The following is a 19,739-nucleotide window of genomic DNA, read 5'->3' as shown; positions in this document are numbered from 1 at the left end:
AAAAGCAAGCAAAATTAGATGCATTACAGAAAGCGGACTTTGTGGCTCTTACTGGGGATCATTGGACTTCCGGACCGTTAGTAATTCTAATTACATCTAATTACAAAATGTTTAATGATCACACTGTTTTAGCCTAATGTACAAAATAATTCTGGTTACTCAGAGTTTAAAGATTAAGTTGGTCAAATTACCTTTTATGTTTCTGACTTATTTTTTTAAGAAGAAAAACTGCACTTTATGTTGAAATTTTGGTTATTATTATTTAAAGACAATACCATTCTGAAAATGTACTTAAAGTACTTAAACTACCACTTTATTTTTTAAGTCTGCCCAATTTTAACCAGGGATGATATTTTTTGTTTCTGTTTTGAATTCAAATGCAGTTTAAAAGCATTTTTTTTTTCCAGAAATTAAAAGAGCTTGAGTTTAAAATATTCATGTCCATGTCTATTATTTGATTCTGTCGCCCACTAAAACCCTTTTAAATTAAAAAAACACATTTGCGATTTGGGGCAAATTTACATGTGCGATTACATACGATTAATCAAGATTAATTATTACACAGCCTCTAATTAATTGGATTAATTTTTTAATCGAGTCCCACCCCTAATATATATATGTAGATTTGTGTGTATATATATATATATATATATATATATATATATATATATATATATATATGTATGTATAGACAGAGAGGGTTGCGTTTTTGTTATAGCACTGTGTCTGCGCTGAGCCCGTTCTAAGTGGACCGGTCTGATTTTGGCCAGTCTATTGCGTAACTGCGCGATGTACTCCAATATATTTGAGGAGGGAAGGGCCCTTTCCTCTCATCCTTTTTTTAACATGTCGAGGAGACCTCATGGTTGTCTTCCATATAATAACTCAAAAGGAGAGAACCCCGTAGAGGCCTGAGGATATTCCTGATAAGCAAACAGGACGAAGGGGAGTAACTGATCCCAGTTACTCCCGTCCTCGCTAACTACCTTGCGTAGCATCTGCTTCGAGGTCTGGTTGAATCATTCTACCAGTCCGTCTGTCTGTGAGTGATAGACCGAGGTTCTCAGATGATGTATTCTAAGTAACTTGGCCACTTCCCTGAACATCTCCGAGGCAAAGGGAGTCCCTTGGTCCTTTAAGATGTCTTTCGGGATCCCAACCCTAGTGAACATCCCAACCAGTTCCCGTGCAATATTTTTGGTATTTGCTGAATGCAAGGGGGCATCCTCTGAATACCGCGTGGCATAATCGACAATGACCAGAGTGTATTTATGGCCATGAACAGAATGTTCAAGGGGCCCCACTAGATCAATGTCGATTAAGGGAAGGGGAACAAAAGGAGCACGGTCCCGGCATGGAATCTAGCACAGTTGGCACTGCGGGCACAAAAGCGCCGGACCTCCTTGTTTATTCCCGGCCAATAAAACTGTAACTTAATACACTTGAGTGTTTTCTCGGTGCCCAAGTGTGCTCCTAATAGATGGGAATGGGCTAATTCTCACACCTGCTGCTAGAAGGTGCGTGGAATCAGCAGTAATTTTCTCAGTTCTCCCTTGTGCTCTGCCACTTGGTACAAGAGTTTATTTTCTAGGACGAAGTACGGCAATCGTGGATTGGAATTGTTGGACGTGTCCATTAACTGAGACAAATGCATTTTTAGCATTTTTTGAGTGAATCATCACTCCTTTGCTCCCTCTTCAAGGAGGACGGGGTGTTTTTAAACTGAGAAGCCATTGCCTACATGGGATCTGAGTCGACCTCAGTGGGCGGGGGGTTGAGGCCGTCCCTCTGCCTTGTCACACTGAGTTGATACATGACACGTAGGAGCTGCTGAGCACGGCGTGGAGACAGTTGGACCGATGTTACCTTTATCCATCACCAAACATACAAGTGTTGGGTCCTTACCGCTTATACTTTCAGACCAGTCCCGCCCCAATATTACGGGATGAGGTGGATTAGTGGATCAGGTAGTACGGACACAATGAGGTGCATCATAGAGCCATCGACCATAACTACACAGGAGGCGGAGTTATAGAAACGGGTATCCCCGTGTATGCATCTCAGATTGGTCTTGAGTTGTAACCATTGTCATGGTAGAATCAAGTGGCGAGCAGCAATGGAGATGTTACTCCCCAAGTCAAACATCGCGGTTACCCTATGACCATTCACCAAAACAACACCCGAATGAGGAAGAGACAAGGGGTTCATTAGGGCACAGTACCTTTCTCCTTTACCATGTGAGCATTCCATCGGTTCGGCTGGGCAGGCTGGGAACATATGTCTGATTCTCCCCCCCCCCCACTTGAAACAGTGGGGTGTGGGGAAAAGGAACGGTAGGTTTTCATCTTTCAGTCGGATCATCTGTGGTTTGTCTGAGGGGCTCAGGGACTGCAGCACGTACCTGTCTAGTTTGGCGCGAAGACCCATCCAACCCTCCTGACTTACACACCGCCCAGTGCCTTTCCACAACTTCAATCAGGGTGTCCATGATAGTGTACTTCTGCCGGCGAACCTGCTGTGCTAGATTATCTGGGAGGGCAGTTACAAAGGTCTCGCAGGCCTGCTGCTCAACTACTTTCTGCGCAGAATTGACATAGCCACTGCCCCAGCTTACTCCAGACCTTGAAGTCCAGCCTTCTTATAGCCCTCTCAGTGTCAAACTGCCTCTCACGCCAGTCCCTCACCTGCTGAGCCGCCGATACGCCATAGCGCTTGAACACCTCTAACTTGAGGGTGGTGTACTCGGCGGCCTGCTCCTCAGTCAGGTTGTAATAGGCCCTCTGTACCTCCCCTTTGAAATATGGCGTTAGTATGTATTCCCACTCCAAACTTGGCTACACATTGCGCTGGGCCGTGCGCTCAAAAATAAGAAAGTAAGATTCTACATCGTCCCCCTCTGTGAGATAGATTAATTGAGGGGGTAGAGACCGAGCAGTCTCCGACCTTACTATAGCTGCTGCGCGAGCCTCCGCTTCTGCTAACTGGGTCTTAGTTTTTCCCAGCTGTAGCTTGGCAGTCCCGAGTTATGCCATAATCGTACCAAGGACAGTATTCAGGTCTTGTTCCTCTGGTACTGGAACAATAATTCTGATGGCTATGCCAGTCTGTGGAAAAATAAAATATAACAGCCAGTCAGATAAAGTTTTTGGGGATCCACCCCATATAATGTCCAACAGACAGGTCAAATTAATTACTGAAACGAGCAGGTTCATACGAAAACATTTGACAAACTCATTAAGTAAAACGGGGGGGGGGGGGTATTTATACAGAAACAGAAATGGCTACAGGAAATTAAAGGGGGAAGTGACGTCTTGTTTCTGAATTCTGAGTGACGTCATCATCGAGGGCCAGAAAATACTCTTCGGCCATTTCAGCTCTGCGATACGTTGTTTATTTTTCTTCCTTGCTTCTGCAGAGAAAGGTCAGTACCCTTTTCTAAACCCTCCGTCTCTCGACTGTCTGCTCACCATGGGTTTTGTTGACTGTCTCCTAATCGTGTGTGCGTGACAATATGTATATGTTTGTGTGTATGTACACTGTGTGCACAATTATTAAGCAAGTTGTGTTTTTGAGGATTCATTTTAATATGTAACAAATACAGTGCTATCATCCATTCATTCATTCATCCATCCATCCATCCATCCATCCATCCATCCTCTTCTGCTTATCTGAGATTGGGTCGCAGTGCCAGCAGCTTGAGCAGAGATGCCCAGACTTCCCTCTCCTCAGCCACTTCTTCTAGCTCTTCCTGGGGAATCCTGAGGCGTTCCCAGGCCACCCGAGAGATATAGTCCCTCCAGTGTGTCCTGGGTCTTCCCCGGGGCCTCCTCCTGGTTGGACGTGCCTGGAACACCTCACCAAGGAGACGTCCAGGAGGTATCCTGATCAGATGCCCGAGCCACATCATCTGACTCCTCTCGATGCGGAGGAGCAGCAGCTCTATTCTGAGCCCCTCCTGGATGACTGAGCTTCTCACCTTATCTTTAAGGGAAAGCCCAGTCACCCTGCGGAGGAAGCTCATTTTAGCTGCTTGTATTTGCGATCTTGTTTTTTCAGTCACTACCCATAGCTCATGACCATAGGTGAGGGTAGGAGCATAGATCGACTGGTAAATTGAGAGCTTTGCCTTACGGTTCAGCTCCTTTTTCACCACGACAGACCGATGCAGAACCAGCATTATTGTGGACACCGAACCAATCTGCCTGTCAGTCTCGCGCTTCATTCTTCCCTCACTCGTGAACAAGACCCTGAAATACTTGAACTCCTCCACATCGTGCAGGATCTCGCCACCAACCCTGAGAGGGCACTCCACCCTTTTTCGGCTGAGGACCATGGTCTCGGATTTGGAGGTGCTGATTCCCATCCCAGCCACTTCACACTCAGCTGCGAACCAATCCAGAGAGAGCTGAAGATCACGGCCTGATGAAGAAAACAGGACAACATCATCTGCAAAAAGCAGTGACCCAATCCTGAGTCCACCAGACCGGACCCCCTCAGCGCCCTGGCTGCGCCTAGAAATTCTGTCCATAAAAGTTATGAACAGAATCGGTGACAAAGGGGAGCCTTGGCGGAGTCCAACTCTCACTGGAAATGGGTTCGACTTACCAAGCTCTGACACTGGTTGTATGGGGACCGAACAGCCCTTATCAGGGGGTCTGGTACCCCATAATCTCGGAGCACCCCCCACAGGATTCCCCGAGGGACACGGCTGAATGCCTTTTCCATGTCAACAAAACACATGTAGACTGGTTGGGCAAACTCCCATGCACCCTCCAGGACCCTGTTAAGAGTGTAGAGCTGGTCCACTGTTCCACGACCAGGACGAAAACCACACTGTTCCTCCTGAATCTGAGGTTCGACTGTCTGGCGAACCCTCCTCTCCAGGACCCCTGAATAGACTTTTCCAGGGAGGCTGAGAAGTGTGATCCCTCTGTAGTTCGAACAGACCCTTCTGTCCCCCTTCTTTAAGAGGGGGACCACCACCCTGGTCTGCCAATCCAGAGGCACTGTCCCCGATGTCCATGCGATGTTGCAGAGATGTGTCAACCAAGACAGTCCTACAACATCCAGAGCCTTGAGGAACTCTGGGCGTATCTCATCCACCCCAAGGAGTTTTTTGACCACCTCTGTGACCTCAGTCCCAGAGATGGGGGATCCCACCACCGAGACCCCAAGCTCTGCTTCCTCATTGGAAGGCATGTTAGTGGAATTGAGGAGGTCTTCGAAGTACTCCCCTCACCAACCCACAACGTCCTGAGTCAATGTCAGCCTCGCACCATCCCCACCATATACAGTGTTGACACTGCGCTGCCTCCCCCTCCTGAGGCGCTGTATGGTGGAACAGAATCTCCTCGAAGATGTCCGAAAGTTGTTTTCCATGGCCTCCCCAAACTCCTCCCATGCCCGAATTTTTGCCTCAGCAACCACCGAAGCCGCATTCCGCTTGGCCTGCCGGTACCTATTAGCTGCCTCCAGAGTCCCACAGGACAAAAGGGTCCTGTAGGACTCCTTCTTCAGCTTGACGGCATCCCTCACCGCCGGTGTCCATTAATGGGTTTGGGGATTGCTGCCACAACAGGCACCGACCACCTTACGGCCACAGCTCCGGTCAGCTGCCTCAACAATAGAGGCACGGAACATGGCCCATTCAAACTCAATGTCCCCCATCTCCCTCGGGACATGGTCGAAGTTCTGCCGGAGGTGGGAGTTGAAGCTACTTCTGACAGGGGACTCTGCCAGACGTTCTCAGCAGACCCTCCCAATATGTTTGGGCCTACCAGGCCTGACCGGCATCCTCCCCCATCATCGAAGCCAACTCACCACCAGGTGGTGATCAGTTGACAGCTCCGCCCCCTCTTCACTTGAGTGCCCAAAACATGTGGCCGCAAATCCGATGACATGACCACAAAGTCGATCATCGAACTGAGGCCAAGGGTGTCGTGGTGCCAAGTGCACATATGAACACCCCTATGCTTATTTACAATCCGTGACGAGCACAGAAGTCCATTAACAAAACACCACTCGGGGCGCCATTCCTCCCAATCACGCCCTTCCAGGTCTCACTGTCATTGCCCACATGAGCATTGAAGTCTCCCAGCAGAACGAGGGAGTCCCCAGACGGTCCACCGTCCACCGGGGTAAACCCCAATGAAGAGGCTCCAAGTCGGGGGTGCAATAAGTATGCCACCTTCCGCTCGGCACCTCTCACCTGGGGCAACTCCAGAGTGATAGAGACTCCAACCCCTTTCAAGGAGATTGGTTCCAGAGTCCAAGCTGTGCTTCAAGGTGAGCCCGACTATATCTAGCCGGAACCTCTCAACCTCGCTAACTAGCTCAGACTCGTTCCCCTTCAGAGAGGTGACATTCCACGTCCCAAGAGCCAGCTTCTGTAGCCGAGGATCAGACCGCCAAGGTCTCGGCCTTTGGCTACCACCATTACACTGCATCCGACCTTCTTGACCCTCCCATAGGTGGTGAGCCCATGGGAAGGGGGACCTACATTGCCTCTTTGGGCTGTGCCCGGCCGAGCCCCATGGGTGCAGGCCCGGCCACCAGGCGCTCGCCATCGAGCCCCACCTCTAGGCCTGGCTCCAGAGTGGGCCCCGGTGATCCGCGTCCGGGCGAGGGAAAACGCCATCCAAAATTTGTATTCCTCATAGGAGGTTTGATGAACTGCTCTTTGTCTCATCCCTCACCTAGGACCAGTTTTCCTTGGGTGACCCTTCCAGGGGCATAAAGCCCCGGACAACAGAGCTCCTAGGATCGTTGGGACACGCAGACACAGTGCTATCAGTCAATCCAAAATGGTACTAAACCTGTAACTTAAATGTTTTACAAAGGAAATGCGAGTGTGAACATTCTCAGGGGAATACATATGTGTGCACAATTATTAGGCAACTATTAGTGTGCAAAATTATTACACAACTAAAGAAAAAATTAATATTTTCCCATCTCACTTGTTTGTTTTCATCTGTTAAAGTGAGAATAATAAACAACTCAAAATTTACAAATAAACATTTCTGACATTTCAAAAAAAAACAGTATAGTCCATACTTCTGTTCAATAACAGTCATAAGCCTTCCATTCATGGAGTCTGTCAGTTTCTTAATCTGTTGACAACTTTTTGTGCATCAGCAACCACAGCCTCTCCCAGACACTGTTCAGAGAGGTCTTCTCTCTTCCTTTCCCGTAAATCTGCCGTATAAGAAGGGCTTTTAGGTCAGGTGAGGAAGGGGGCCATGTCATTTTTCTTTTATCTTTAAGGCCTTTACTGGCTAGCCATGCAGTCGAGTACTTCAGTGCATGTGATGGAGCATTGTCCAGCATAAAAATCACGGTCTTCTAGAAATGCAGACTTTTTCTTTTACCACTGCTTAAATAAAGTGTCTTTGTCTTCTAAAAACTGGCAGTAGGTTTGGAAGTTGATTTTGAGTCCATCTTAAACCTGGAAAGGCTCAACTAGCTCATCTTTAATAATACCAGACCATACCAATACCCCACCTTCATCTTATGTCGAAGTGGAGCTCTGTGCCTGTTACTGATCCAGTCTTGGGCCCATCTATCTGTTCTGTGAAGAGTCACTTTCATCTAATCCCCTTTAATAAAACCCCTGTGTGTGTGTCCAAGTGTCTGTGTGTGTGTGTGTGTCTTCTGGTGAAGTGCGCATGCTCGGGCCGCGCACGCACATTGTACCGTGCACCGCCCATGCGCTCGGCACGTGGACGCACACACATTCGAAGCTGGGCACGCAGTGTATGGCCTAGCCGCCGCCGCGCACGATGAGCAAATAAAGCACACACACTGGAAGCTGGGCACACAGTGAACGGCCGCGCATGATAAGATATAAAGGACACCATTGCTGGGGAGAGTGCTGATTGGGTAGTCGCGGCAGCACACATAAAATCCGCTGTTGGGGAGATGCCACACAAAATAATCAGTCGCACGCCCCCACAGTGTAAAATACTTGCTGGGGAACTGCACAGTACTTGCTGGGGAGACGCCACAGGCACGATTATAAGCAGCACGCCACACATTACATCAGTTGCTGGGGACACTCTGCTGATTGCCCACTGTTGTGACAGAAAATTAAAGTCATATTACGGACATCAAAGCCAGCATTACTGTCAGAGAAAATTACAGGCATTTTATGGAAATACAAACCAGTATTATTGCGAGAGAAAATTAAAGACATATTAAAGGATGCATATTACAGCCACATACAAGCCAGTATTACTGTGGGAGAAAATATTACGGACGTATCTACTAACAACATGCCACCCAAAAAAAGGACACGTCAAGTAGGATAAAAGACACAGACAATCAAATCCTATATAAGCAACATCTCCTGGAAGAACGGTCAGCTCAACAAGTAAACATCAACAAAAGAAAGGCTGAAAGACAAAGAAAAATATGAGTAAATAGATTGATTGAAGAAAAAGAAAATGAGCTTCAGAAAAACTCTAAAAGACTCAGAAGAGCAAACCTTAGAAAAGGTTGGCATTTACTTGCCAGAACCAGTATTCAGCCATGGTCAGTTTTATGTTGCATTATCAAGAGTTAGAAGTTTTCCAGATGTTGTTGTCAAGGTTGTAGAGATTCCTGAACAACGCAAACTGTTGCCAAACTCAGACAGAATATTTACATGAAATGTTGTCTATAATTAAATTGTACAGAAAAATTTCATAAGGTAAAAAAATTGAAAATTTTACCTAAATTACTTCTTCAGATATTGTGTCTTACAGATTGTTACAAAGTTTTACACTTAGGCAATATTAATTATACTTATTGTATTGTAATGTACGTTTCTATTTTATTTTTATTATTATTTTACTTTAGGCTTCTTGAAAAAATGTTTTTGACAAAAAAAAGAAAATTAAGACAAGAAACAGAATGAGGTCAAGGTCCTTGCAATTTAATATAGACTGTTCCTACTAATGTTTATGCACTACTGTTCTAGCGCCCGTTATTGTAACGGGCTTAATGTCTAGTCAGTACATAAAACCATTGAAAAATCTGTCTTCAGATATTTCTTGGCCCAGTCTTGACGTTTCAATTTAAGTGTCTTGTTCAGTGGTGGTTGGGTTTCAGCCTTAACATTGGCCATGTCTTTGAGCACTGAATTCCTTGTACTTCTGGGCACTCCATATTTGTTGCAGTTCTGGAATATGACAGCACTGGAGGATAATGGGTTCCTGGTAACTTCACGTTTGATTCTTCTCAAATCTTTGGCAGTTAATTTGCATCTTTTTTCCCCAGTATGTTGACTATTTGCAACAAAATGTTTGATGGTTCTGTGATCACGCCCCAGTATCTGAGTAATTTCAAGAGTGCTGCATCCCCCTGAAAGACTTTTTACAAATTTTGACTTTTTAGTGTCGGTTAAATCTCTTTTTTGGCCCATTTTGCCTGAGGAAAACAAGCTGCCTAATAATTATGCACAACTTTATATAGGGTTTCATCTCCTTAGGCCACACCCTTCCTCATTACAGTAACTATTCAAGTTTATACAACTTGGAGATGGAATACATACATGGAAATGATGATATGGTCAAAATACTCACTTGCCTAATAATTGTGCACACAGTGTATGTAAATGAATATGTGTGTACACTTGACTTGAGCATTCCGATTTTTCATCCTCTTTCTCTGTCTCTGTTTAGCATTCATTTGCTCAGAGGTTGATGCCGTTGCTACTTCCTGAGCAGCTCTTTTCTCCACTCTAGTGGCTCAATGCTTCTCTTTTTATGTCTGCATCTTTTCGCGTTAAAACTGATTAAGTTAGTTTTTGTGTTGCAATTACTTAGTATGTTTTCTTTAATTTTTCACTTAAGCTGGTACTTACGTCTTCAATCTGCCTCAAGAATGATTAGCGAAGGTGGTGGGGATGAGAACGGCTCTCATACGCATGCGCCGCACGGCCGCCCTGCTGCGAGGTGCAGTGAGTTGATTCAACAATAAAAATTAAAAAGAGTAATACAAATCATCACCCCAAAAGCGGATAGTAAACCAAATTTCAAGTCAATAGGTTAAATGGTTTGCGAGCTACAGGTGATTTAAAATATATCGTATATGCTCCAATAGTGGCCCCCGGCGTTTATTTGCAAAACTAGCCTTGGCTCCCGGAACTTATTAGAGACCGGCCATTATTAAAAAAACCTGTAGAATGCAATATTTTTTTTTGCGCGTGTCGGTACATGAAGGTACACAAAAATATTGGCTAATATTACAAACAGCTACTTTATTTGAATGCCTCATGCTGCGTAAGGGCTCATTTATACTTCACGCGACGCGACGCATGCTGCATTGGACGCTCCTGCTACGCAAGCGTTGAAGTGTTCATACTTGCGCGCGTACTTTACGTAAAGCTGGAGGAGTCCACCAGGTGGCAGTGTGAGATATTATCGTGGTGAGAACATGTTTGGCTTCTCTGTGTTGTGAATTGCCTAAAACACCTATTAAATTCCGATAACAACTTACCGCAATATCTGTGAAAAGGATGTTTATTGATTAAATCCATCAATCCAGGGATGTGCCCATTCCAGCAAGCATTGGGCATGAGTGAGAAACAGTCCCTGGACGAGGCCTCAGCTCATCGCAAGGTGAATACAAGCACTCACATACACTAGCGTCATTTTAGCGGCACCAAATCCCCAAATCTGCTTATCTTTGGAAGGAAACCGAAGCACAGTGTGGAATACAAGCAGGAAATACCAGCAACGTAACTCTCTGCGAGACAGCAGTGCTATTGCTCTGCCACCGTGTCACCCCCATGTGTGTAATTATTAACAGCATTCATTATTTAAATGAAATTATACGTGAAATGTAACATACACACTTTTAATGCATTTCATCATGAAAGTGATATCAAGTATGAATCTAAAGATTCTAAATGTGCAGAGAGTTGGAATATCATACATTTAATTTGTTCTGTGTGGTGATCTTTTGCTGCTTGCCGCAGCTGTCAGGTCCAAGAAGCTCGTAAGCGATTAAAACTGGGATGACGCGTTACGACGGTCTGCTTTAATGATAAAGTAAACTACGAGGTTAAAGTGGACAATTCGATTAAAGTCGAAATTTCCACTTTAATCACAAAATACACGTTTTCACAGCGTCAGATATAACGCTATACATTATGTTGCTGTTGTTAAGTTGCAAAAATAAAAAAATTAAAAAAGACGACACAAAAGATGGTATGTGAGACTTTTAAAATGTATCGTGTCATTACATTCGGGAACTATCTACATGTGACAGAAAGCCTCTATGCCGATCCTACGGGATGGATGCTTCGATGTTGTGAAGCAAAATGCCGACATACAAATGCATTCATGGTGCTTTTTATATTCAAGCGTCGCATATTCCCGATCGTAATGACACGATACATTTTAAAAGTGTCAGTGCCGGCTATTTTTTTGCAACTTCACATCGGCAACATAATGTATAGCGCTGTATTTGAGCCACTGAGAAAAAAATAAAAGACACGGTGAAAACGTGTATTTTGGATTAAAGTGGAAATTTCGCTTTAATCTCAAATGTCCACTTTAACCTCGTAGTTTATATTATTAATAAAGCAGACCGTCAGAACGCTATCCCAGTTTTCATCGCTAATGAGCTTCTTGTACCTGACAGCAGGTAAAGTACAAAAATAAAAAATAGACGGCACAAAAGATGGTATGTGAGACTTTTAAAATGTATCGTGTCATTACGATCGGGAATATGCGACGCTTGAATATAAAAGCACCACGAATGCATCTGTATGTCGGCATTTTGCTTCGACACTTTGAACCATTCATCAAACAGCAAGCGCATTATCGATCCCGAAGGATCTCCATAGAGGCTTGCTGTCACATGTAGATAGTAAACAGAGACTCTGACGCCACGCTCCGACTTTTAGTACACTCGCGCCGACTTTTGCTGGTACTGCAACTCGCGCGCTGCAGCGTTAATTTCTGAGGACCTGCTCAGAGGACGCGTGAAATGAACGCTGGGAACGCGTGGCAGCCATGATGCGGACGCGTACGCGTTCTGAGCGTGAAGTATAAATGAGCCCTAAGACTGTTAAAGATAAATGGCAATGTCTTTCTGTACCTTTCGCTGCTGTTCGTCGTCCGAATCTGCAATGATGGCTTTGTTGTTATCCAGTTCACTATTGTTTTCCTCTTCTTCCAGGTTTGTCCGTATTTAGGTCATCCCGGCACGAAAATGAAGCCGTTTTAGAAACCGGTATATTCGTATTTCTGACATATGCAGCGTGCTGACATGCACATGTATTACACAAGGAAAGATACAAACGCTTACAAAGTACACTAGTAGGCAAATATAAAAAACCTGGCTACTATTTGGCCACGTCCCCTCTGAAGCCAGGCACTTATTACAGACCGGCGACAATAAGAGACTTGGTGTTTATTGGAGCATATACGGCATGTGTACAGTGCATCCGGAAAGTATTCACAGCGCATCACTTTTTCCACATTTTGTTATGTTACAGCCTTATTCCAAAATGAATTAAATTCATTTTTTTCCTCAGAATTCTACACACAACACTCCATAATGACAATGTGAAAAACGTTTACTTGAGGTTTTTGCAAATTTATTAAAAATAAAAAAACTGAGAAAGCACATGTATGTAAGTAATCACAGCCTTTGCCATGAAGCTCAAAATTGAGCTCAGGTGCATCCTGTTTCCTCTGATCATCCTTGATGTTTCTGCAGCTTAATTGGAGTCCACCTGTGGTAAATTCAGTTGATTGGAGATGATTTGGAAAGGCACACACCTGTCTATATAAGGTCCCACAGTTGACAGCAGGAACTGGGAGGCTATTCAGGATAAAGGGAGAGATGACTGCAGCAATGTACAGAGACATCCTGGATGAAAACCTGCTCCAGAGCTCTCTTGACCTCAGACTGGGGCGACGGTTCATCTTTCAGAAGGACAACGACCCTAAGCACACAGCCAAGATATCAAAAGAGTGGCTTCAGGACAACTCTGCGAATGTCCTTGAGTGGCCCAGCCAGAGCCCAGACTTGAATTCGATTGAACATCTCTGGAGAGATCTTAAAATGGCTGTGCACTGACGCTTCCCATCCAACCTGATGGAGCTTGAGAGGTGCTGCAAAGAGGAATGAGCGAAACTGGGCAAGGATAGGTGTGCCAAGCATGTGGCATCATAATCAAAAACACTTGAGGCTGTAATTGCTGCCAAAGGTGCATCAACAAAGTATTGAGCAAAGCCTGCGAGTACTTATGTACATGTGATTTCTCAATTTTTTGATTTTTAATAAATTTGCAAAACCTCAAGTAATCATAAGGTGCTATTTTGCCTATACGTTTTTATTTTTGAAATATTCCTCAAGTGGTAATGGTGTTCACTTCTAATGGAATTCATTGTGTTTGATAGCAACTCATTGTTGCTGTCAAAATCAAGCTTGCACCACATACTTAGGAAAGAATATTTGCTTTTGCTTTAGATATAATGCTCTCTCCAATGTCTGCACTGTATATCTCTTTATTTAATACAGTGATTTTCCATTCCAGACTATCTTTGAAAATCTTAAAAGTCAGTTTGAATTGCCAGCCTGACACTGGTAGATGTAGTGTGTCTTTATTATCGATAAGTGAAAACAGATCAGGCAATGTTACTGTATAAGAAAACTGGGCATGAAAGTCATGATTGACACATCTCTTTCCTTTGTTTTTTCTCAGCTGGCTAGTGGGACTTTTTCTCACATTAAAGACACAGTTTTGTCTGCCTTGAGTCGTGAACCTACTATGGACATCTCTCCTGACACAGTCAGCACTCTCAGTCAAATCATGCTGGCTCAAGCTCAAGAAGTGTTTTTTCTGAAAGCTACATCAGGTACAGACAAGCATTTATAAATTATGCTTTCCTTTGTATCCCTTTCTTCTGGTTCTATGATCAACTTCTACTGTCTTTTTTAACTTCACACATTTGCAGATGACTGGTGTTGGATTTTTTGATTGATTAATAATCAATAAGATGCTACCCTGTAGGATGCCATAATAATGTGGGATTTCAAAAAGAAAATTTAACTTGGTTAATTTATTATCAGTTTTTCTTTCTGTAATTCAATAATTCTGCAGTGCATCTACTTTATTTACGTAATGTTTATGTGGTAGGATGGGGGGTCTCTGGCTTTAGACTTATCAAGGTACCTGAGGCACACTCGTTTTATGAAATATAAATAGTATAGAAGAAAACAAAACTGCAACGAGACGTAATCATTTGAATAGAGATCTTTGAGAGACAGAGACAAAGAGACAGTTTCACATTCTGCGAGACGGGCGTGATAAACATGCAGAGCAGGTTAGAGATAATGGAAGTAGGAAAATTCGAAAGTCTCAAGAAAATTAGAGTAAAGGTCACATTTGCGCAATCAAATGGAAAATATTACTCCGTGAAATAACGGAACAATGAAAAGAGATCAAATAGTGTTTGAGGATGTCTGGGCAGAGAAGTGAGACAAGGCAGTGACTTTAAAATGTTCACAGCATTGCACAAAGGGCAGGTCATGCAGCAGCAGCAATCCAGCAGCTGATCAAACAAAGAGGAGGTAAAAAAAAAAACCTTTTATTTGATTCCCCTTGTATCACCATTTTAAGAAGGGTTTCGGAGGAGCAAACGCATCTCCTTGGGCTGCGTTCAGTGCCCCTCTTCACAACAGCACGTAACCGTAGAGTAAAGATCGCATTAGCACAAACAAGCAGAAAATATTACTCAGTGAAATAACGGAACAGTGAAAAGAGATCAAATAGTGTTTGAGGATGTCTCGGGGAGAAGAGAGACAAGGTCATGACTTTAAAACAATTTAAGCGCCACATGAAATACAGATCACGCCACACAGGAGCAGCAGCAATCCAGCAGCCGATCGAGCAAAGAGGAGGTAAACAAAAATGTTATTTGATTACCATTGTATCACCGTTACAGATGGGTTTCGGAAGAGCGACCGTGTCTCCTTGGGGTGCATTCAGCTCCCCTCTACCCAACGTCGTGTAGCACTTTGGGGGGCACTTATATGTATATATACATATAAGACACACTACACAAACAACAAACATAACTAGCTAGCTGTTTACTGTTATTTACGGTTCTACTTTATCTTGGCATAGCTAAATAGTCTTATAACACTTACAGTCCTTATGGATGATGCCTGATGTTATGTAGAGTTGTTGTTTTGTTATTACTCTGGGTTCATTTGGAAGATTCTTCATCCATTGGAGTGATTCTTTTCAGTGCCATGCTGCTGCTTCCTCAGATTGCCTTCTGCTGTCCTTTGTCACATCATAGGGAAAAGGCATTACTCATTCTTGCCCAAGAGTTTAGATACTGAAATTCCCTTCTTGAAGTAATGGTTGTCCCGAAGCAGACACTCTTCAGTGCTTAGCTTAGCAGACTGGATCTCAGCTCTCAGGCTCACAAAGAGAAAAGTTTGCTGCCTTCAACTCTCCAAGGAAGAGGCTCTTGGCTTTTAGGTTCTTTTTTGAGAGAATCCCAAGTTCTATGCAGCCATTCAAAATAAGTGTGGAATTATGCATTAGTTTGAGGTGTGTTGCCTGTAGCAAGCTGCACAAGCTTGTAACATTTAGGAATTTTCAGCAGTATGACTGCACAAGGTTGAGAAACCACCTGGTTGACCAGTAAAAAGTTCAAGTGCTACGAGTGGAGACCAATTTTCAAAAACCACTCAAGGCCCAGCAACCTTCTTTTTCCTAAATTATATAATTTAACTTGCACACTGTTTAAACCTTCATTGGTTTTATATTGTTATTCTGTAGCGTGTGAACGTGATGCACATTTTTAAGGTATTGCATCCATTCAGAGAAAATACAAAGTGAATTTCTTTTGTAGCAAATAAATGCAGTAATAATAAAGTTTTATTCACTTTTGCTTTCAACCCATTAAAGAGCACATTACACGATAAAATCATAAAACACATGACTGTAGATGGGAAAATGTAGCACAACCGAATTCTGCCCTCTTCAAAAATGCATCCGATTCTTTAAACCTTTGAGTTTCATTATGGTGAGTAGATTTTAATGTGCAAGATCTGATGTTATAATGCTTAAATGCTACTGTGTAATGTTATAAAATTTTCTAATACATATCCCAGTATTTTTTTTCCATATCAGTCGATATTGATATATAGTACTACATAAATCAAATCACTATTTCCATCAAGCTTAAAGATTCCTTTTTACTGCTAATTGAGATAGATGTGAAGATACAGGGTTATTTTTGGTTTAAATATTTATTCTCTGCCAGAAGCTGAATATGACAAATGTACTGTAGGATATTATAAAACTGTATTTCACATAAATAGATAATGGGTATATATAACTAAAATCTTAATTCTGACCAGTCATAAGTGTTCAAGTGTTAAAGGACAACACCAACAAAATGCACAATTAAATTTTTTTGTCAATTGAAAATCAATAAAATAGGTAATACAAAATAAAAAGTCTCAAATCTGACCAGTCAAAAGCTTTCAAGTTTTACAGGAAAAGACAAAATAAAGTCTTTGGTCAGTTCGAAATAAATAAAGTATGTATTAATACAAAATAAAATCTAAAAAAAAACTACTTCTATACTATATATATCCTTTCCTTTCTGTAGATTCAAATTGTTTTAAATGGTTGGAGAACAAACCTGCAAATAGACAAAAATTATTCAGTATATATCCTCAATACGAATTCAAGCACCTTATAAATATAAACGAAGGAGAACATAAACAAAATTGACGTATTCATTCATCAGTGGTCAGCTTACTATCCAAGGCCAAAAAAGAATGAACAAGAAATCCCCATCAGTCCATTAGTGGACAAGTAGCACTTTGCGAGATGGTTTACTGTTGGGAGGTTTCTTTCATGGGTCTTCCACCACTGCAAGGTGTCCATTTCACTGTCTGCATCTGATGCCAGCAGGTAATTGTCAAGCTCCTTTTCCATTGTCTTTATCATTGACTCTTGTGATGGTGGAGTATGATTTCTTAAAGAAACTGCACAGTGACCACCTCTGTTCTGGGTTGGATAGCATTGTAATAGCTCCTCCCTCCGTTTCTCCTGCTTCTTCTCTTCTGACTGAAGTGGACGAGATTCAGTTTACTCCTGCATCTCAGTCACTGGTCTCATTTTAATGGCATCAATCTCTTCTGACTTGATGTATTGTACCTTGAAGCATGAAACCACCAAGGTTGTTGCATCAAACAGGTCATCAGTTTTCTGAACAACACACTTTTCATCAAGGTATGCCGTTACAAGTCATCCTTATGTCCTTTATGAGCTGTGTTTCTTCTTCAGGTGTCAGTTTCTGAAGTGATGCAGTATCGGCTTGAGGTAGGACACACTCACATAAGGTTTACCAAAGAATCAATCAGTGTATTCTAGTAGTGGATTCAAGGCTTCATACACTGACTCCATCACATCCATGTCCTGTCAGGTGGGAACCACATACCCAGTCTTCTTATCTGCATTAAGTACCTGAGAGATGGCTTTGTGCTGCTCTAAAACCCTTCCAATCATTGTTTGACATTATCTCCATCTGGAGGGCAACTCTGGCACCAACTTATTTTGGGGTAGGTGATATTCTTCCTGGGCAATAGCCATATCTCTGTTCTAATTCCAGGAGAAAGTGAATACAGTTTCTTACACACCCCCACAGCTCACTTCATCATCTTGTCTTTGACGAATAAATGGTAAATAGATAAATTAACTCTGATTAATTTAAGATTTCTATGCAGAGATAAAGATCAAATTTTGAAAAACTACTAAACTTAATTTTAATAAACCTAAAATCAAAAACTATGAAACCTAAAATAACTTTATAAAAACAAATACAAAAATTCTACATTCATGAAAATATCAAACCTGGACAATTGTGGAGCCCAGCATGGCAGTTCTTCCAATATACTGGGGAGTGCTGCCATCCTGGGCTCCACAATTGTCTAGGTGCCACCTAGAGGTGGCCATGGCCCCCAACAGGGTTGAGCTTCCAAGTCCTGGATGCCCAGCCGTTTGCCACAATATATATGTATATATATGTATATATGTTTGTATTCTCTTTTATTTTGCCCCCACACCTGACTTACTGGTGTGCGTAGCTGCAGTAGCCCAACCACTAGCAAATATACTGCTGCAACTCTTACACTCAGTGCTGTGTGCGTCAATCTGACCTGATGTGGCTGTAACTATATTCTAGCCACATGACTGGTTTGCCTCTGTGCTATTCTCATTATCATTGGCTTTTCATGTTGTTTGTCAAAATGTGGATGGAATGAGTTCTATCAATGTTGAATCAACCATATCTTATGTTTCTATCAAGGAAAAGCTATTTCATGATAATTATCTTTATTGCCCAGCCCAATCTATACTAATAAAAGGCAAAGCCCTGACTGACTGACTCACTCACTCACTCACTCACTCATCACTAATTCTCCAACTTCCCGTGTAGGTAGAAGGCTGAAATTTGGCAGGCTCATTCCTCACAGCTTCCTTACAAAAGTTGGGCAGGTTTCATTTCGAAATTCTACGCGTAATGGTCATAACTGGAAGCTATTTTTCTCCATTTACTGTAATGGAGTTGAGCTCGAAAGCCGTGGGGAGGCGGAGTTTCGTGTGACATCATCAAGCCTCCCACGTAATCACGTGAACTGATTGTCAACGCAGTACGTAGAAAACCAGGAAGAGCTCCAAAAAGCGCTGAAGAAAACATGCATTATATAATTGAGAAGGCAGCGAAACAATAAGAAGTGAGCGAGTGACATATACAACCATATTCATGAGTGCTGCTACTTCGGAAACAAAGCACGGTGTAAACCTAAAGTTTAAATTAAGTTCATTGAGAGGCTGCCACTGGCGTTTGTCATGCCCACGGGTAATGCGGGATACAAGTTTAATGAGAGGACGCAGGATATAAGCGAGAGTTTTGATCACTTTGTAACTAAGTTAAAATTGCAGGTGAGGGGCTGTGCTTATGCAAATTCCGAGAGACTGTGTTTGTGGGGGATTGACAGTTAAGGCAGGTAGGGCAGTCACGTCATCATCTCCCCTCCCATTCACCTCATTTTGCTCTGAGCTGAGCTCCGCAGCTAACGCAGTGTAATACGGAAGTGAGTTTGTGACGCTGCCACCAAATACTCACAGCAAAATCCACAAGTTAATACACACGCTGTCTCTACAGTTTCTCCACACTGAATCCTCCAGGCACTACTTACAAAAGGTTACATTGACAATCGTGTTACGTTATTTTTAAAATGTTTCCTTTTCTTAGCACAAGCACAGCTGAGAAGCTTTGATGCATGTGCTCCATAACGCGTTAAAAAATCATGCATTTAATCACACTTTGCATTACAAACAAAGGGGAACTTCTGTCAATGCATGATTTCCTGGTACACCGATTACATTGATCAGCGCTTCCCGATTCATTTTACCCTCGCACCCCCTAGGTTTGAGAAGAAATATGAAAAAATATGAGGTTAACACAGAAAAACAGATCACCAATTGAAGCTTTATGAATAATCGATTCGCCATCAATAATTGTTTTGGTAAAGCCGTACTCGGTGTAATCCTCCTTCCATTTTATAGTTTTTCCGCCACTAGCCATGATTAAATGAACGGTAAAAAAGTAAGAGCGAAGCAAGGGTGACTTATTCAGGCAGGCAGGCGACGGCTTAATAGCTCGAATTTGGATATAAGTGGGTTCTATTTAGTCGCCAGAAATATCTTTGTC

General features: G+C 42.8%; 1 protein-coding gene across 2 annotated transcripts in view; it reads left to right on the top strand.

Moving 5' to 3' along the window:
- Positions 1-19,739, top strand: part of LOC120515750 (programmed cell death 6 interacting protein) — a 212,591-nt gene that overhangs the window by 90,828 nt on the left and 102,024 nt on the right. For both annotated transcript variants that reach the window (XM_039737034.1, XM_039737033.1), the window contains exon 5: positions 13,700-13,853. In XM_039737034.1, the coding sequence (XP_039592968.1) occupies positions 13,700-13,853 (154 nt within the window). The remainder of the gene's footprint in view (positions 1-13,699; positions 13,854-19,739) is intronic.

This window comes from Polypterus senegalus, chromosome 15 (assembly GCF_016835505.1).
Source record: "Polypterus senegalus isolate Bchr_013 chromosome 15, ASM1683550v1, whole genome shotgun sequence".
NCBI classification, from domain to species: domain Eukaryota; kingdom Metazoa; phylum Chordata; class Cladistia; order Polypteriformes; family Polypteridae; genus Polypterus; species Polypterus senegalus.
Note: the sequence above shows the minus strand (reverse complement) of the source record. Positions and strands in the feature narration are given on the sequence as shown.